Below are 16563 nucleotides of genomic sequence, written 5' to 3'. Positions count from 1 at the left end.
ATACTAACCAGTGTCTCTCTTTCCCTACCAGGGAGGAAACATTCAGAGAGAAATTCAAACAGCAAAAGTTAAGAGTTAACAGTTCCATCCCAGCCAGTTAGTGTGTTAGTCCCAATTTCCTTAACCATGAGCAAAAGGACAGTACCAAAACCAAGAAAAGCCACACCCACACCCCCCCCAACCCACAAACAAAACCAACACCCCCCAAACATAAAACCCATTCAGTTAAAAAAAAAAAAATCTGACTTCTCAAAGCCTTTGTAAAACCTAGATGCCCTCTTCAGCTGGTGCATAAGAAAATCCTAAAAACGCATCTGAGGCACTGGAGGTGCTGGCTGCTAGGTCAGGCGTGTGGGTGATGGAGGTGGAGATGGCTTCTTGGGTGAATTCTGGATCGAAGTGTCGCAGATCAGCTGGACCAGCCTAAGCCAAGGAACAGACACACACAGTCACTTCAAGTGTGCAGACCCCAACCAGCCACTTGTATTCAGTCTAACACAGCTGCTCTTCCAAGGGAGTCAGCACCTCTGCATCTACAGTTCCCAACCTGGGATTCCTTTTGTACTACTATAACAAATACCAAAAGAAATACTCACCACATTGGGGTTGAATGGAGGAGTTATCCTCTTGTGGTACAAGTCATCCCAGTTTATTGGGCTGAAGAATACATGATTCTTTATCTCAAGCTGCATATAAAGTAAAGGGTGAAAAGTCAGTCTTCTGCCAACCCTTCTTTTTCAGCACCTGCTAGCTGGTTTCATAGGATTAAGTGGTTGAAGCTACTACATATCTGCATAAGGACCATATAGCAAATTCTTAACACATAAGGGTCATGGTCCAGTAATCCCTTGAAGGGAGATGACCATCACACATAGGTGTCCTAGTTTGCAACCATATCTTTCCCTTTGGAAATCCAAGTCAAGCCCATACATTCTTCAGAGGCTGAAGAGATACCAAACTGCATGGAACGCCTTTTCCAAGGTAGTGCTGCTGTCATGAAAGAAAGGCTCAGAATAGAAAGGTTTCCTACCCATCCTCCCTCCTGATCATAATGGAGGCCACCTACGAAATCTGACTTGGCACCCAGCCTCCTCTTCTGGTCCTTGTGGAGAAGTCCCTGGAGAATGTCACAAGCTGCCACAGTCTTACTTCCTTGGATCTGGAGTGGCTTGTGCAGAATGTTGTCATACATCTGAGACACATCCCGGCTGTAAAAAGGAGGCTAATTTGACAGAGATGAGAAGCAGCCATGCGAAACATGAGCTACTGTAATGAATGGCAGGTCAAAGCAAGTCCTGCAGCAAGCAGATGAGGGAGACCTGCCATACCGCTGTTCAGAGGGGCAATGGTGTGCTGAACTATGCCATCTAACTCTGGATTCAGTTGTCTGTGACAGGTACCATGTGAACATCAGACCAACCTCGCACCACTACTTTCAAAATTAATTTCTCCACCATAGAGAAATTCTCACCAGGGGGATTCCCAGCCCATGGCAGGGGGTTGGAACTGGATGATCTTAAGGTCCCTTCCAACCCTAACCGTTCTATGACTCTATGTAAAGTAAAAACAGATTGCTTCCAAACTTACCAATCCAAACAGCATTTCATAGAGGACAGCTCCTAGGCACCACCAGTCTACTGTCCTGTCATACGGCTGCTTCTTTAGCACCTCAGGAGCCAGGTACTAAGAAGAGTCGGCAGCAAATATTTTAGTCAGCTTACAAAGGAGGGGATTTGTCCTCGTAAGTATGCAAACCTGACTGCAGTTCAAGCTCAGCAAATGCATTAGGAAACACACAGATCCATATACTGCTATGCTTTGATATACTCTCCACTTGCTTCGGAGCAAAGAGTTTGAAAGCTACCTACCAAACCCCGCAAAGTTTTTATGGGTTACAGAAGGTTTTTTTCCTGTAGAGGATTTGTACAAGGATTTGCCGCGCACCACAACTAACCATCAAACCCATCCTGCACTAGCACGTTACACCTTTAGGAGGCTCCCGTGGTTTTGAGAAGGCTGCAGTTTGCAGTCCCCTTAAGACTGTCGAAAGCAGCAAAACTGCCAGCAACCACTACCAAGAGCAACAGACAAAAACTGAAGCAGCACGTTGAGCCTCGTCTCCCACAGGATTATATTTGTATACTAATCAGGCTCCCACCAAAAAACACATCCCTCCCACCCCCACAAAAAAAAAAACACAACCAAAAAACCAACAACCTCCCCAAACCAAGCCAAACAAACCCCCCACATGACAAACAAAGGAATGCAGGGCCAGGCCAAGGGGAACGGCTTGAACCTGCCTGAGGGGAGACTGAGATGAGCTCTTAGGCAGAAGCTCTTCCCTGGGAGGGTGCTGAGGCGCTGGCACAGGGTGCCCAGAGAAGCTGTGGCTGCCCCATCCCTGGCAGTGTTCAAGGGCAGGTTGGACACAGGGGCTTGGAGCAAGCTGCTCTGGTGGAAGGGGTCCCTGCCCCTGGCAGGGGTTGGAACTGGATGAGCTTTAAGGTCCCTCCCAACACAAACCAGTCTCCAATTCTGTATGATTTTATTGAAACAGCCCTGCTTGGTTCAGGCCTTGCTATTGTACAAGTGGGTCCATACTGAAAGCCAAGGGCTACCACCAGGAGATTCCTGCCCATTCTACTCAGCTTGAATACTGGAAGGTCCCTTGTTTACAGACCCTTCTTTATGCTGTCTGAGGAAGTACAGCAGAACAGCTATATTACCTAGGCCAAAACACTACCAAAATCCCCAGCTCAGTAAACAGCAGGAAAAAAAAACCTCACAAGAAGCCAAATCTGAGATAGGTTTTAGCAAACCCTAACTGAGGTGTGTTGGAGAAAAGGCATTTCCTCCCCTCCTATCTGAGCAGTGTCCACATTCCAGATAAGAGCCTGGTACTCTCCTCTGCACAGGGTGTTTTGCAGCTCCTGCATACCAATGACAAACAGGAGAGCACAACAAGGTCCTATGTGTGCCAGTACCAACTGGCTCCCTGTTCTGCAGCTCCAGGGTATCAGATTAGGTAAACAGCCTGCTTACAGGCTTGCTCATGGGCTCCCAGGGTCAAGGCTGTCTCCGCAGCCACCTCAAACACCCCCAGTTTCACAAGACTGGCCCTTTCCAATGCAGGGTTCCCTACCCCGGCAGCACAGTTGTCACAGGTAAAACTGCTGAGGCCTTATCTGAACTCCAGCTTCAGGCTGACCTCAAAGAGCCCACAATAGTCTAATTCACAGAGCCCATATTTTGGGATGCTGAGCACCCATGCAAGTCAGACCCAGAGCAGCAAGTCTCTGAAGGCTTTCAGCCCCAGGTCACAGAAAAACCCCAGCACATGCTGTACCTCAGGAGTGCCACAAAAAGTAGAAGTTGTCTCCTCTTGCTCCATTCCTTCTTTACAGAGTCCAAAGTCTGTCAATACTACGTGTCCCTAGAAAAGAGAGAGGTATTTTGGCTTGGCCTTCTCTAGAGAAGAGACAGGATTGCCACACATTTGCCTTCACGTTGCATTTCATGTATGTTTTGATTCCCCACTGCTCATCTGCTTCCCCTCCCTCACCTTCTGGACATCTTGTAACACAAGTATGGGAGTTGACAGAGAAAGTTGAACCTAGATTAATTTATTTGTCTACAACTGTATAGCTACAAGGAGATCCAGCACTGCAGTGCTTTGCCCCTGCTTTATCCCAGAGCCAGTTTGTATAGCAATCACCACCAGCATAGCAGCAGTGACATGCTCTTAGCATCCCAATCCTTGCCCACAAGTCAGGCCCCAGCTTTTGGGAGTAAGCTGTCGGCCCTGGGTGCGCAGTTCTGTGGAGCGGAGGCTCACCCCCTTCTGCAGGACCTGCACAGAAGGGCAGTGGTGCATGCATACAGAATACATGCAGTGAAGTGAGCTACAGCCCAGCTTGCAGGACCATGCTCCTCTGTTTATAGTCCTTATGGTTTTAAAGCCAGAAGGCAGGCAGCACAATCTGTGAATATACCTGGCAATCCAGGAGAATGTTCTCAGGTTTTAAGTCCCTGCAAGACAAAAAAATGCTGTTTGAGCAGATTTGTCCAGATATTTAAAGAACCCAGATCTGAAACAGCATCAGCTAAGAACAGGAGCTAACAAAACTCCCCAGTCCAGTTCACCACAGTGTTCCCCAAGTATGGACTCCCATCACTGCTAGGTATCAATACAGACACATGCAAACATAGCAAGACCCTGTCATACAGGATCAGGTTTTAGCCTGTATTATCTATGCATAAATTGTTACAGTGACAAATTCTTGCTTATTGAGCCAGGTTTATTCTAGATCTCTACACTTCACCGTTCTCTCTCCTTTTCACTATCAGGCTAGGAATATTCATTGCCCATCAGACCCATGCAGGCAGCACCCCTCTTGCAGGATAAAGTGCCAACAGCACTATCTTGTCAGGATAGTTGATTTTCCAGCTGCTCCAGTCCTGCATTTTGCAGGGCCGTAGTGACTCCTTTTTCCTCCCCAGCACTGCACACAGCTGGGCTGAGCAGAGTTGGTGCCCATGTTCTCCCTGGCAGCACCTTTACCTGTAAATGATGTTTAAGGAATGCAGGTATCCAATTGCACTAGCAACTTCTGCAGCATAGAATCGGGCCCGGGGTTCACGGAAACAGCGCTCCCTTTGCAAGTGGAAGAAAAGCTACAGGCAGATGAGAGAGTGGATCATTTCTTCTCTAAAAAACCTGAACAATACTGGAGCAAGCCTGAAACCCAGCTACTCAAGTGAAAACTGATTTGCAGCAAGTAGCACATGAACAGCACCAAATAAGCCCAAACCAAGTGACTTTAAGCAATCTAAACACCCTTCTAGAAATTGCTTCATTTGTCTTCTTCTCAGTTAAGAGCTCATTCCCCCACAAATGGTCATCTGCTGATTTAATTAAGCTTCCTAGCAGCCACAGGCTGATTATAGTGCTAGTATGGCCATGAGAAGTGGTGCATGCACAGAACTAAATCCATTAAGATCCTCCATACAAGTTGTCTTTGGGCAAGACATCTGTGTTAACATTATCTCACAGCCAGTTTCAGGTATCACAAGGAAAAAAAAAAAAACCTGAAAAAAAGTTTTTACAGGACAAAAAAAGAAATCTAGCAAACTGCAGTGGCATCACCCAAGCATTAGACTAGGATCCAGAGCTGGCCCACAAGTGGATTTTGCCTGGAGCTCATCAGCATCAGTATTTTCCATATTCTCCATAGGATTTTAAAGCATCCCTAACAGTCTCTTTTCTCAGTAGCCTTTATACTTGCCTTGGGATTCAGGTCATAGGCAGCAAGATACCACACAATTTACAAGTGAGATAGTGTCCAGGGTTTAGCTGTAAGTTATTTTTCTCCTTCCTAGTAGCTGGTGCAGTGCTGTGTTTTCAACTTCAGTCTGAGAACAATGCTGGTAGCACACTGATGTTTTAGTTGTTGCTCAGTAGCGCTTACCCTGATCAAGGACTTCTCAGTCTCATGCTCTGCCAGTGAGAACGGGCATGGGAAGCCAGAAGGAAGCAGATGCAGGACAGCTGACCCAAACTAGCCAAAGCCATATTCCATACCACAGCACGTCATGTCCAGGATAGAAATGGGGGCGAGTTACCCGGAAGGGCCAGATCACTGCTAGAGTCGGTCTGGGTATTGGTTGGTGGGTGCTGAGCAATTGTATTGGGCATCACTTGTGTTTATTCTTTTCCCCTTTTAGTTTCATATTCTCTCCCCTTGTTATTTCCCTTATTATTGGTTGTGTTATACCTTAGTTACCGGTCTGTGCTTATCTCAACCCGTGGGAGTTACATTCTTTCCATTCTCCTCTCTATCCCTCTGGGAGCAGGGGGAAAGAAGGGGGAGAGTGAGCGAGCGGCTGCGTAGTTCTGAGTTACTGTCTGGGCTTCAACCAAGGCAGATAGCATACCACTACTCCTGGCTTGTTCTTGGTAGCAGTTAAAGGAACACTGTACTTTAATATCATTACCTTGTGACAAGAAACAGTTTTAGGCAATATAGCAGCATGTTTGGGAAGGATCAAGGATTGAAATAAAGCCTGTAAGTGCACTCACCTCTCCTCCATTTACATAGTCAAGCACAAAGTAAAGCTTCTCCGAGGTCTGGAAAGAGTAATGGAGTCCCACAAGGAAGGGGTGCTTGACATTTTTCAGGAGCACATTGCGTTCTGCCATGATGTGGGTTTGCTATCAAAAAGCAGGCATGGCATTAGAGTTTCAGGCAAGGGTCCAGTCTGCCATAGGGGCTCACTGCTGTTTTCAAAACATGGAAGTTTCAGCCCCATGAAAGGAACTGCTCTCTGCTGTCTGACCTGCATCATCTCAGTTCTTTCCATGTTCCCGTGGCACAGAGAAATGCATGTTTAGCCTGTGAGTTGTCTACATGAATACCAGCCACAAGATACCTCAGTTGCATTACCAGGATGGCTCATATGCTGACCACTATTTACAGAAGTAGCCAAGGAGAGCTGACATACCTCCTTTTTCTTTAGGATGGTTTTCTTATGCAAGACTTTCACTGCATAAAAAGTCCCATCGCACTTGCGTTTCACCAAAAGAACCTGCAACAGAAGGTCCTGTTAATAGATTTCAGTCTCACCTTCTGTTGGGTTAGTGCTTCCTCATTAGCTCCCCACTTGTGTGAGTGACTATACACAGAATACAGCTTCAGAGGGTCAAGTACAAAGTTTTAAAGACATAGCTCCAGTCCTCCAATTTCCCAGCACTTTCTCATTGCCAGAAGAGAGCTCATGACACATCCACATACACCTTTTACTTATCTAGTAGAAAATAGTTTTGGAGCATCTGCAGACAGCCCTATTTAAAATGAATCCTTGCTATCTCAAAGTACAGATTTGCCTGGAGAATTTTTGCTAGCTGAGCAAGTTTGAAGCTTATTTTGAATCAAGTACTGCTCCTTGCCATCACCACCCTGAGCATAAGATACCTCACACTTGTGTCCTTATGAAGGTTGCAGGACAGCACAAAGAATGGACTATGTAGACTCTTATCTCCAGTCTCTTTTGTTCCCAGTCCCACTCAGAACAAGCTCTTCAGGAGAGGTACAAGCAAAGGACACAGCTAGAAACTCCTTCAGCAACAAAGTTCTTTCTAAGTCACCTCTAAAGAGCTCCAGCCCACCTGTACAAACCCACTTACTTTTCCAAAGCTTCCTTTGCCAATAACCTTCAGGAAGTCAAAGTCTGTTGGTTTGGCACTGTTGGGCAAGAAAGAAACGAGTTAATGTTTCTGGGAGAGAAATATGCAACAGCAACACTGCCATCAGGGCAGAGTTCCTTTTAGGAACCACCAGTGTTTGTGGAAGGGATTAAAGGGCACCAGATGGGCGACCCTAATCTGCGGCCAGCACTGGATTCACACTGCCTACATCAGTGCAGCCAGCAGAGGGTGAGCAACCCCTCAACCTGCTGCTGAGCACTGCAGGAGAGAAAAGCACCTGTGGGACCAAGTGACACCTCTATAGAGGACAGAGTTTATCCCTGTTTCTAGAGAAATGTAGTCATGGAGCCAGCAGGGGTGAGGAAGATCTTCCCTTACTACCTCTGAAGAGATACAGAACAAGGGGCTGCAGACTTGGACAAGATGATTATGATAACAGAGACCAGCTATAGCTGAATGTCTTGAAAGCTAATGCATTGCTGATACACATGGTATTAAAAGCCAAGTAATGCAATTGTTAAGATTTTGCAGACACCACCCATGCAAGACACAGGGGCCAACTACATTCCCCTGCCAGATCTCTTCACTGCATGCCCCGCACCCTACCTGGCTTTCGCAGGGAGCTTACTTTGGGTTAGCGGAAGGTCCAAGGTTGATGTTGTCAGTTGGTGTTGGAGGCTAGAGAGGATAACAATAATATTAGTCACAAGGACAATGCTGCAGGTTGTGCTTTCCTTCCCTCAAAACAGTATCACTTGCAAAGTTATTAAATACCCATTAGCAAGAGGCACAGCGGATGCTTTGGTAACTGAAGTGAGGGGGAAGGGAGAACAAAGCTATGTGCTAAAGCTGTATCATTCCCAAGCTGGAAGCTTTACTAAGCTAGAGTATGTGCTGAAGTCCTCATCCCATACTTGCACAAATAAAATCTACTAAGCAACTGCTTGGCCCCAACTTCAGGTTTTTAGGACCTGCTGTGCTGTGACAGAGGAAAGCCACTGTGGGTCTCGGCTGCTCACCACAGCACTGAGACTACAAGCCATTCCCTACTGGCTGGGCTAAGCAAGAAGTCCTCTGCACAGCTCATAGAGGAACACTCCTGCATCAGGACATGAGCATTGCCTTCAGACCCTGCAGCCCTCTGCCCACTCCTGCTGAGCCCCAAAACTGCCAGGTCTGGAGCCTTGGAAGTGGCATTATGCACACCTAGCACCACAGAGATGCAGCCTCTCTCTTCCCAGTGAGAACAGTACATACACACATGGTCTTCCTCCTCTCCCTGCTCCCCAGGAATCTTCCCCTCCCCAGACTCTGGGAGCATTTTTCCTTGTCCAAAAGGCTATATAGGTCCTCTCTGCTCTCATTTTACCTCCACCCAGCATAATCCACAGGGACTAGGCAGCAGCAAGACTCTTGGCAGGCTAACACAGGCTCTCCTCCTCGCTTTTCTCCTACAGTCACTAGCCCCTCTGCATCCCCAAGGTGAAGACTTGCGGGCTCAGAGCTATGATCTCACCTGGGTGCTTTTATCTGGGCTCCGGGAACGATCCATTAAAAAGGCAACTCTTTCAGCACTTGGGAAAAGAAGAGCAAGCCAATATTGAAAACAAAATCCAAGAGAGAAACTGCTCCCCTCCATCACAGGATACCTCAGTAGAGACCCCCAGCTACCCCTGTGGTAGCACTGCTGCTCCTAAGGGGTGAGGATGCACATGCTCTGGGGGAGACAGGGAACAGTGGATACACACATGCTGACAGGAGGCTGGAGTGAGGGGTGTGAACAAGCAAAAGCATATTAGATGCCACAGTTAGTCCTTGATTTGCAATAGCAGAAACTGGTCAGAGAGCTAACACATGAAGAGCAGCACAGCCCCAGGGGCCAGAGAAGGTTGTAGCTCTCCTGGATGGGACAGGCCTCTCTCGAGGCAGATGCAGCCCCTGTCCCAGTGCACAGAGATCCCGCTGCTCCCAGCCCTGCCACCCAGTGAGTGTCCCACAGGGCATTCAGGGGGATCCAGCCAGGTCCGACCACTGCACCCCCAGGCTGGCAGCAGCTGGGGGCCATTCCCCCACCCAGGGCAGACCACGTCTGGCTGGGGCTGTTGACAGCCCAGAGAAGAGGCGCTGGCCATACCGGTGGAGGCATTAAAGCACAGGGCTCTCATCTACTCAGTGCAGCTGCTGCTGGAGCAGTTGGACTGGGACAACACTTGGCAGTTCAGATTTGACCTGCTCCAGCATCAGTGAGGAGAGGTGGGTCCTGCCACCCCAGGGCTTCCTCCCTTTCAGGGCTCCCCCCCAACTCCTTGCAAAAGCCAGGATTAGAGGTGACGGGGGGGGGGGGGGGGGGGGTGTCCAGAAAAAGAAAACCCCACACACTGTTCCCTTCTCCCCTGCCCCAGAGCTTTGTCCATTGTCCCTCAGCCCCACAAAGCTCCCATACACAGCAGGGATACTCTGAAAGCTCACACTCCTCTGTCTGCCCCCTCCAAAAAGGGGTCCTGAGGATGCCACCAGCCTCCCCTCATCTCACCTGTGGGTGCTCCCTCTCTGCACCCCCATGCACAGACCCCAGGCCATCCCAGAGCCCCCTCGTTGGTGGCCAGGCTGACAGCAGGCACTGGCAGCTGTTCCCAGGCACTGCCCACATCTGCCTTGTGCCAGGCAGCTCCATCCACCGCCAAGCCAGCGCGGGGGCTATCGGGCTGAGCTTTTAAAGGGCTCTCATCCCTGGAAGGCTTTCGTACTCACTATGAGCAGAGCCTGGAGCCGGAGGCCTTGATGGTTTGTCCTATCCTCTCCCGGCCTTGCTTGATGAGTTCTGTAAGGAAAGTTGGAGCACCAACTCCGGTTAGCTGGCAGCGCAATCACAAGTGCACAGAGACACGTTTGTTCTTCACTGACCTTGCTTTTCTCTTCACAGCTACCCTCCTCCCCCTTCCACTAAAGTACCAAAATAACCAGGAAATTATAGGAACCAGGACAGCTCCCCTCCCAGCCCCACCAGGAGCCCTCAATAGCTCACAGGATGGGGATCAGTGCCGCAAAACAGACTCTCCTGTGGCAGAGGGAACTTGGGCTAAAGGGCCACTGCTGCCTCCCTGAGCCACCTCGGGTCTCCCGGGGGGGACAAGGAGAGTGCTCCCAAGGATCATGTACCAGGGTAGTCACACACTTGGCACATCCCCTGCCCCTTTCATTCAGGACTCTGGGAGTAATTAGGGACATGAATGAAACCTTTCAGGGCCCTGCAGGAGGTAAGCCAGCACACACACACACCACAACAAGGAACTGACTTGCCCGAGGGCACATAGCCAGAGGCAGAAGCTGGGATTCCCACCATAGAGCATCTCTTCTGCTCAGCTGTGCAGGCAGTTGCCACCAACCATTGTCATCATCACCACTGCCTCCTTCAGAGAGAGTCAAAGTCCTGATCCTGCTCCCGACTGCACAGGCTGAGCAAGAGAGAAGCTTGAGAAGTGCAGCCTGTACAGGGGGGTTCCTGGGTTTGGTTGGAACTAGATAACAAAAAACGCCAAGACTCATTTTCACTCCCTGGCTCTGCCCTAGTTTTGCTACTGGAAGGAAAGAATCAAAACATTCACAGAAATAGGAAACATGCTCCCCACCTTCATCCCCCTAAAAAAAAGCGGGGGGTGGGGCCTTTACACACAAGTTGTAATCCTGCAGTAGCTCTTCTACAGACCAAGGAACCACAGGCACCAACTGCCAGACCCCATCTCCCCAGGCAAGGGGCTCGTAGAACAAGAAGTTTCCAGGTGAACACAAGCCCATTTACAGAGCTCTTCCTGTTCCTAGGATCTGCAAGATGGAGGGACCTGCACTCCAGAGAGCCACTAAGCCAGGCAGCACCAGCAGCTTCAGGATCTGTGTGCAGATCTGACAAGGAGCCAAAAAACAGGCTGTAGGTTTAGAGTTTCTGAATGGACATGAAAGGGAAAGCATGAATTCAAAGAAAAGCCACAAAGCATTCAGTGAGAGCTTATAATATCAGGCTTGTCTGAGATCCTGCCTTTGCCCTGCAGCAGATATAGAAACTTGCCCTAGCAGGGACACATGCAGGCAGCACCCAGACAGACCAACCCCATCTCCTCCCATTGGGTATAGTCCTTATTTCCCTGAGAGTCTGGCTCACTGGCTGAAGGTCATCCAGTGCCTGCCTTGGGGCTGTAGGTATCCCACAGGCTGCTGGACAGGCTGGCCACAACCATGGTCACCGCAGAGGGACATCAGCCATGCTTCCCAAAGCAGGCAGCACTCACTCAAGGCTCAGTGCTGGGCAGGAGGGTGGCACAAGCGATGGCCAGGGGTACACAGGGACATGTGGAACAACACCCAAGGTGCAAGTGGCAGCACCATTTAGAGGGGTGAGGGCTCCCACCCCTGCCCAAGGCCATCTCTGCTTAGCAGTCCAACCAAGCCTGCACAGTTCAACACCTCATCTCACTCCATACATGCAGCTCCATCAGCTAATGCAGCCTGTTCACTCCAAATCTGAACTCCCACAAGCTCAGCTTTAGCTTGCTGCTACTGACACTGTTCTGCTTCTAGATTCAGGGAAAATAATGGCTTGGGCACAGGTGGATGTCTTGGGCAGCATGTGGACAAGCCAAAAAAAACATCAATCTGTGCTCAGTGCAGAATGCAGGACAAGTCCCAACTTGCTCTGGGGGGCTTGGACCAGCAAGCTTGGGCCTGCAGCCCCACAGGGACTTTTCCCAGTACCGCAGCCTAGCAGCCCATCCATGCTTCCCTCCAGCAGCCCCATTCTGCTCCATTCTTGGTCCCTGCTGACCAAGAGCAGCATTTTCCAACAAATGCTATTTCATTAAATGTACTTGCTCTGGGGTGAGAGTCTCTTTCTGTACCAAGCACATTTTTAGGATATGTATGTCCCCATCCCTTATCATTTTCTATTCAGGCCCAGAGCCTCCTTCCCCAGCCTGAGTCCACCTTCAAAACCAAGTAAGTTTCTGGTTTAAATCTCCCAAGCAATCAAATAAGCTTTTCCTTATCACTAACAAATGGTACTCTCTAAATACAAAGATTTCCCGAGTGCACACACACTGAACAACAGAATCAGAAATAGGTCATGAATATACGCTGGAATCCTTGGTTATCCATGCCTGGCTGCATCCCTCCTTGTGCTTGCTGGGGTGGCAGGGATGCTCCAAGCATGACCAGGGCCACAGAGAGCATCAGCGAGTGTGTCTAGGAGTTCTCTGATATGAGGTAACTGTTACACACCAGGAACACAAACTATCACATCCCACACCCCCTCCTCAAAGACCATTTCACTCCCAACACCTTGACCAGAGGCATCTCCCCAGCAGCAGGCAACCACTCACACAATATAAAGCAGCTACTTACAAGTTGGAGCAATTACTGCAGCTAAAATCTTCCCCACACCAAACATCCCTCAGTAACATACATTTTCTTCCCAGCACAGCACAAGCAGCTCCCTCTTCCTTCAACAATTCTGCCAGTGGTGACCCACATTCCCATGCCAGCCCAGCACTATTTGCTGCAAACACATTACTAATGCAATGCGTACCTTGCACAGAGAGGCAACCTCATAGACTCGTCATCTGCAAGCTGCCTCCCACCCTCCTCCCTGATGTCACTGCTCTCAGCATCGTTTCCTACCTAACCTAGACTGCAAACCCCTCCAAGCAAGTGCCTCATCCTCTCCCACTCTGGGAAGGGCTAGTTACCAGCATGGAGAGGCAAGGAGACCAGGCAGACTGTCACTGGGACAGCAAGTAATGCTTTGGAGGAAGCACAGGTTTTGGAATGGCAAGATTGAGAGAGAAGCACTAAGGCAGCCCACAGCTTTCATCCAGCCCAGGGGCTGCAGGCAGCATATGGGGGAGACACCCCAGTTCCAGTTCAGATGAGGAGCACAAGGGAAGGTGGAAAGGAGGACTTATATACACAGGCTTTTACTGGCCAAAAATACCCCCAAAACTCAAGCTTTTCCTTGCTAAAGATCTAAGGGGTAACTCCAGGCCCACTCAACTCCATTTTCATAGAGCCCTGGAATAGCTTGTGTTGGAAGGGACCTTAAAGCTCATCCAGCTCCAACCCCTGCCAGGGGCAGGGACCCCTTCCACCAGAGCAGCTTGCTCCAAACCCCTGTGTCCAACCTGGCCTTGAACACTGCCAGGGATGGGGCAGCCACAGCTTCTCTGGGCACCCTGTGCCAGCGCCTCAGCACCCTCACAGGGAAGAGCTTCTGCCTAAGAGCTCATCTCAGTCTCCCCTCAGGCAGGTTCAAGCCATTCCCCTTGACCTGTCCCTGCAGGCCCTTGTCCCAAGCCCCTCTCCAGCTTTCCTGCAGCCCCTTCAGGCACTGGAGCTGCTCTAAGGTCTCCCCTTCAGGAGCCTTCTCTTGTCCAGGCTGACCCAGCCCAGCTCTCTCAGCCTGGCTCCAGAGCAGAGCTGCTCCAGCCCTCACAGCATCTCCATGGCCTCCTCTGGCCTTGCTCCAACATTTTTGTATCCACTGGGACACTACAGCACACAGCAAGTCAGGAAAGATTTTAAAGAACTTCTCCACTTGTGGAAGCTTTCTTAGCTGCCCCCCACAGAGCTCTTGGCTCATCCCATTTTCTCATGCAGATCTTTTCCCCTACACCCCAAGGGCTCTGCAAACCCCAGACTACCAGCCCCAGCTCTAGCCAAGCTGGAGCTCACAAACAACCAACCCTCCAGATTTTAGAGAAGACCCCCATGCAGAGCTGGAAGACGGCAGCAGGTGGGTAAAGCGCGCAACGCATCGCAGAAAAGTAATCCCGTGAAAACAGAAAAGAAAGCATCAAACACACCTGGGAGCACATCCACCAGCAAACGCTGTGTCCTGAAGCATGGGAAGCAGTGCACAGCCAGTGAGCACAGGGACCCCTCCTCCCCAACACTGCCCATCCTTGCACCGGCCCACCCTGCTGCCGACAGCCTTGACACGCCAGGAACCCAAGGCTCTTTCCTGACTCTCAGAGGGGAATAGCTTTGCTTCCTGCAGCACTTCATTTAGCCCACAGCACCCCCTCGAACACACAATACCACTGCTGCTGGCTCATGGCAGCCCTTTAAAGAGAGCAGGAAAAGCACATCAGCTGTGGAAAAAGAAGAGACACCTGCTAGATACACCCAAGGAGTGACAATTGGAGGGAGGGAGGGAGGAAGGAAGGAATGGTTTTGGATGAGGAGGGAAGGGTGCAGGTGGTGGGAAGGAGCGGGCACCTCAGGGGTGCAGGACAATTTCTGACATGTCAGTAAGCTGGAAATTTTTCCCGTCCTGTGCTTTGGAGGAAGGTCAGAACTGTTTCTTGGTTCAGGTCAAACCCAGAAGCTGCTCCTTCCAGTGTCCTTCACCGACCCAGGAAGACAGCAGCCCAGGGTAGACAGGCTGGTGCATATTAAATGCAAACATAAACATGGGTGGAAGGGAAAACCTGGTGCTGGAGGCATGCGGTGGTTTGAGAGAACAGAGACTAAGCTTCGAGCAAAAGGAGGTGTCCGAGAAAGGCTGGTGTCTTCTCCCTCCTTGTTAAAAGTAAAGCAGTTGCTTTTTGGTTCCATTGTTGTTTCCTGTAAATTCTGCCTGCACACAGGTGCAGCGGGGGAAAGCTTGTGGAGTGAGTGCAGTGGGAGGTGCGAGTGGGGAAGGCAGAGGTGTGGGCAGCCCTCCCTGCCATAGCACAGGTCCTTGACCCAGGACTGCAGCTGGCAGGAGAAAACTATCTGAAACACTTGATGTGCTCATTGCCATGCATAATAAGGGAGAGGAAGCAGCAAGTTGCTTGAAATGTCATTCTCTCTCAGGTTAAAGCCTGAGGTTTTTCCTCAGCCAAAAAACTCAAGCTATGAGGATTACCAGCTTTTAAAAATATCTCCTATTATGTTTTTATTTTCTCTAGTTTTGCCTCTACTTCAAAATGGTCAAGTTTCAGAATACTTTCAGCAGCTACCTTGCATTTTTAACTCAGTATCTTCTGCTTTTGTTTCTTTCAATAAAACCCCTTTGTATTATTGACAAAATCTAGTTGATTTTATTTTTCCACAGAAAGGTATCTTTAATTAAAATCCCATTTTCTATCCAAAGAAGAGGAAGCAGAATAATCCTGGAAAGAAATTTTTTTACCCTCTAGAATCGTAGAACTGTAGAATCACAGACTGTTTTGGATTGGTAGGAACATTAAAGCTCATCCAGTTCCAACCCCCTGCCATGGGCAGGGACACCTTCTACTAGACCAGGTTGCTCCAACCTGGCTTTGAATGCATAAAATCTCTACTCTGGAGTGTGGCCTGTAATGGTGATAGATACTGGTGTACAAAGCAATGGTTGGGTTGGTTTTGGCCATGCTGCCCCCTCCATTAGTGAGGCTTGCTGACACTCAGGGCTGTGCACACCCTGGGTGTAGCTCTGCACCAGGGGTGCAATGCAGAGCCACCACCTCCATCACACTCAAATCACTGCCTGGGCCTCCTGTAGGTCCTGTGGGAGCTCAGTGACACCAGACCAGCCAGGAGCATTACCCTTTGTTCTCCCCAGGGTGGAGGAGGGCTCCATCCAGGCCATGTTCATAAAGCCAGCCAAAATTGTCCCTTCTCCTTATGGCTGGGGAAGGAGCTCAGCTGCCAGCCCCGGGCGTCCTCAGGAAGCAGAGTGTGCAGGTGTCTCTCTGGCTGCAAAGGTGAAGGGCACAGGAGTAAGAGTAGGAAGAGGCTGCTGGGTGCAGTGCTGGCTGCTGCCAGCCAGAAGTGCAAACATACACATGGGCTGGAACATGGAACATGGGCTGACTCCATCACCCTCCCAGTGCTCAGCCTGGTGGATACCATCCGTGTTTCATCATTGCCCCGGTGCCCCTCTCCTTGCACTCATCTGGAAAGTGCTTTGGGGTGGAGGGCACGGGGAGAGGACTGGGTGGCACTGGCTGGTTGTTTGACTTCTGTGCAGCTGAAGAAATTTACAACTGTTGAATTCACAGATTTCTGCTCTCGGAAAAGGATTGGGGGTTTTGATGCTTTTGAGGACCTGAGACCCAGTTCATCCTCCCTGTACCCAGAGTGACTGCCCTAGCACTGGGGGCTCCCTGGCACAGAAGACATTCTCTGGAAGCACAGGAAGACATGGGCCACCAGTAAATCCCCAGCGTAGGGCAGTTCTTCACCTGGACATTCAGTATCAGATGCCACCAGATGCCTGGGGCAGCTGCAGAAGGCTGTGCCTTGGAGATCTCTATAACTACCTGGAGAGGTGTCCTGGGCAAGCAGTTTTCCCTGTGATGGAGGACCTGAGTGGGACAAGTTGAATCGTGCAGAATCATAGAATG

General features: G+C 49.8%; 1 protein-coding gene across 6 annotated transcripts; it reads right to left on the bottom strand.

Annotated features, from left to right (window-relative positions):
• Positions 1-240: 240 nt before the first annotated feature.
• SGK2 (serum/glucocorticoid regulated kinase 2) lies at positions 241-15928 on the bottom strand. 6 transcript variants are annotated; one of them, XM_062610106.1, is made up of 14 exons: positions 15764-15928; positions 9956-10025; positions 8721-8778; positions 7833-7882; positions 7184-7241; positions 6502-6585; positions 6080-6211; positions 4562-4674; positions 3993-4029; positions 3347-3433; positions 1588-1683; positions 1067-1222; positions 597-686; positions 241-423 (listed from the first exon to the last, which is right to left on the bottom strand). In XM_062610106.1, the coding sequence occupies exons 1-14, from the start codon at positions 15810-15812 to the stop codon at positions 268-270; spliced, it is 1236 nt and encodes a 411-aa protein (XP_062466090.1). In that variant the 5' UTR covers positions 15813-15928; the 3' UTR covers positions 241-267. The 6 variants fall into 6 exon arrangements, with proteins under 6 accessions (XP_062466090.1, XP_062466088.1, XP_062466093.1 ...); XM_062610104.1 differs by lacking the exon at positions 15764-15928 and adding an exon at positions 14053-14320; XM_062610109.1 differs by lacking the exon at positions 15764-15928 and adding an exon at positions 12780-12801.
• Positions 15929-16563: the final 635 nt, after the last annotated feature.

The sequence above is a fragment of the Pezoporus occidentalis genome, unplaced genomic scaffold (genome assembly GCF_034315485.1).
Source record: "Pezoporus occidentalis ecotype Australia unplaced genomic scaffold, CSIRO_AGI_Poc_V1 ctg144, whole genome shotgun sequence".
Lineage (NCBI taxonomy): Eukaryota > Metazoa > Chordata > Aves > Psittaciformes > Psittacidae > Pezoporus > Pezoporus occidentalis.
Note: the sequence above shows the minus strand (reverse complement) of the source record. Positions and strands in the feature narration are given on the sequence as shown.

Coding starts and splice junctions, on each gene's coding strand:
- SGK2 (XM_062610104.1), bottom strand. CDS start 14,254: ATGAAGTGCTGCAGGAAGCAAAGCTATTCCCCTCTGAGAGTCAGGAAA. Junction 6,212..6,501: donor CCATCCTAAAGAAAAAGGAG/GTATGTCAGCTC, acceptor GCTTTTTGATAG/CAAACCCACATCATGGCAGA. Junction 687..1,066: donor TGGGTGCCAAGTCAGATTTC/GTAGGTGGCCTC, acceptor CTTTATATGCAG/CTTGAGATAAAGAATCATGT.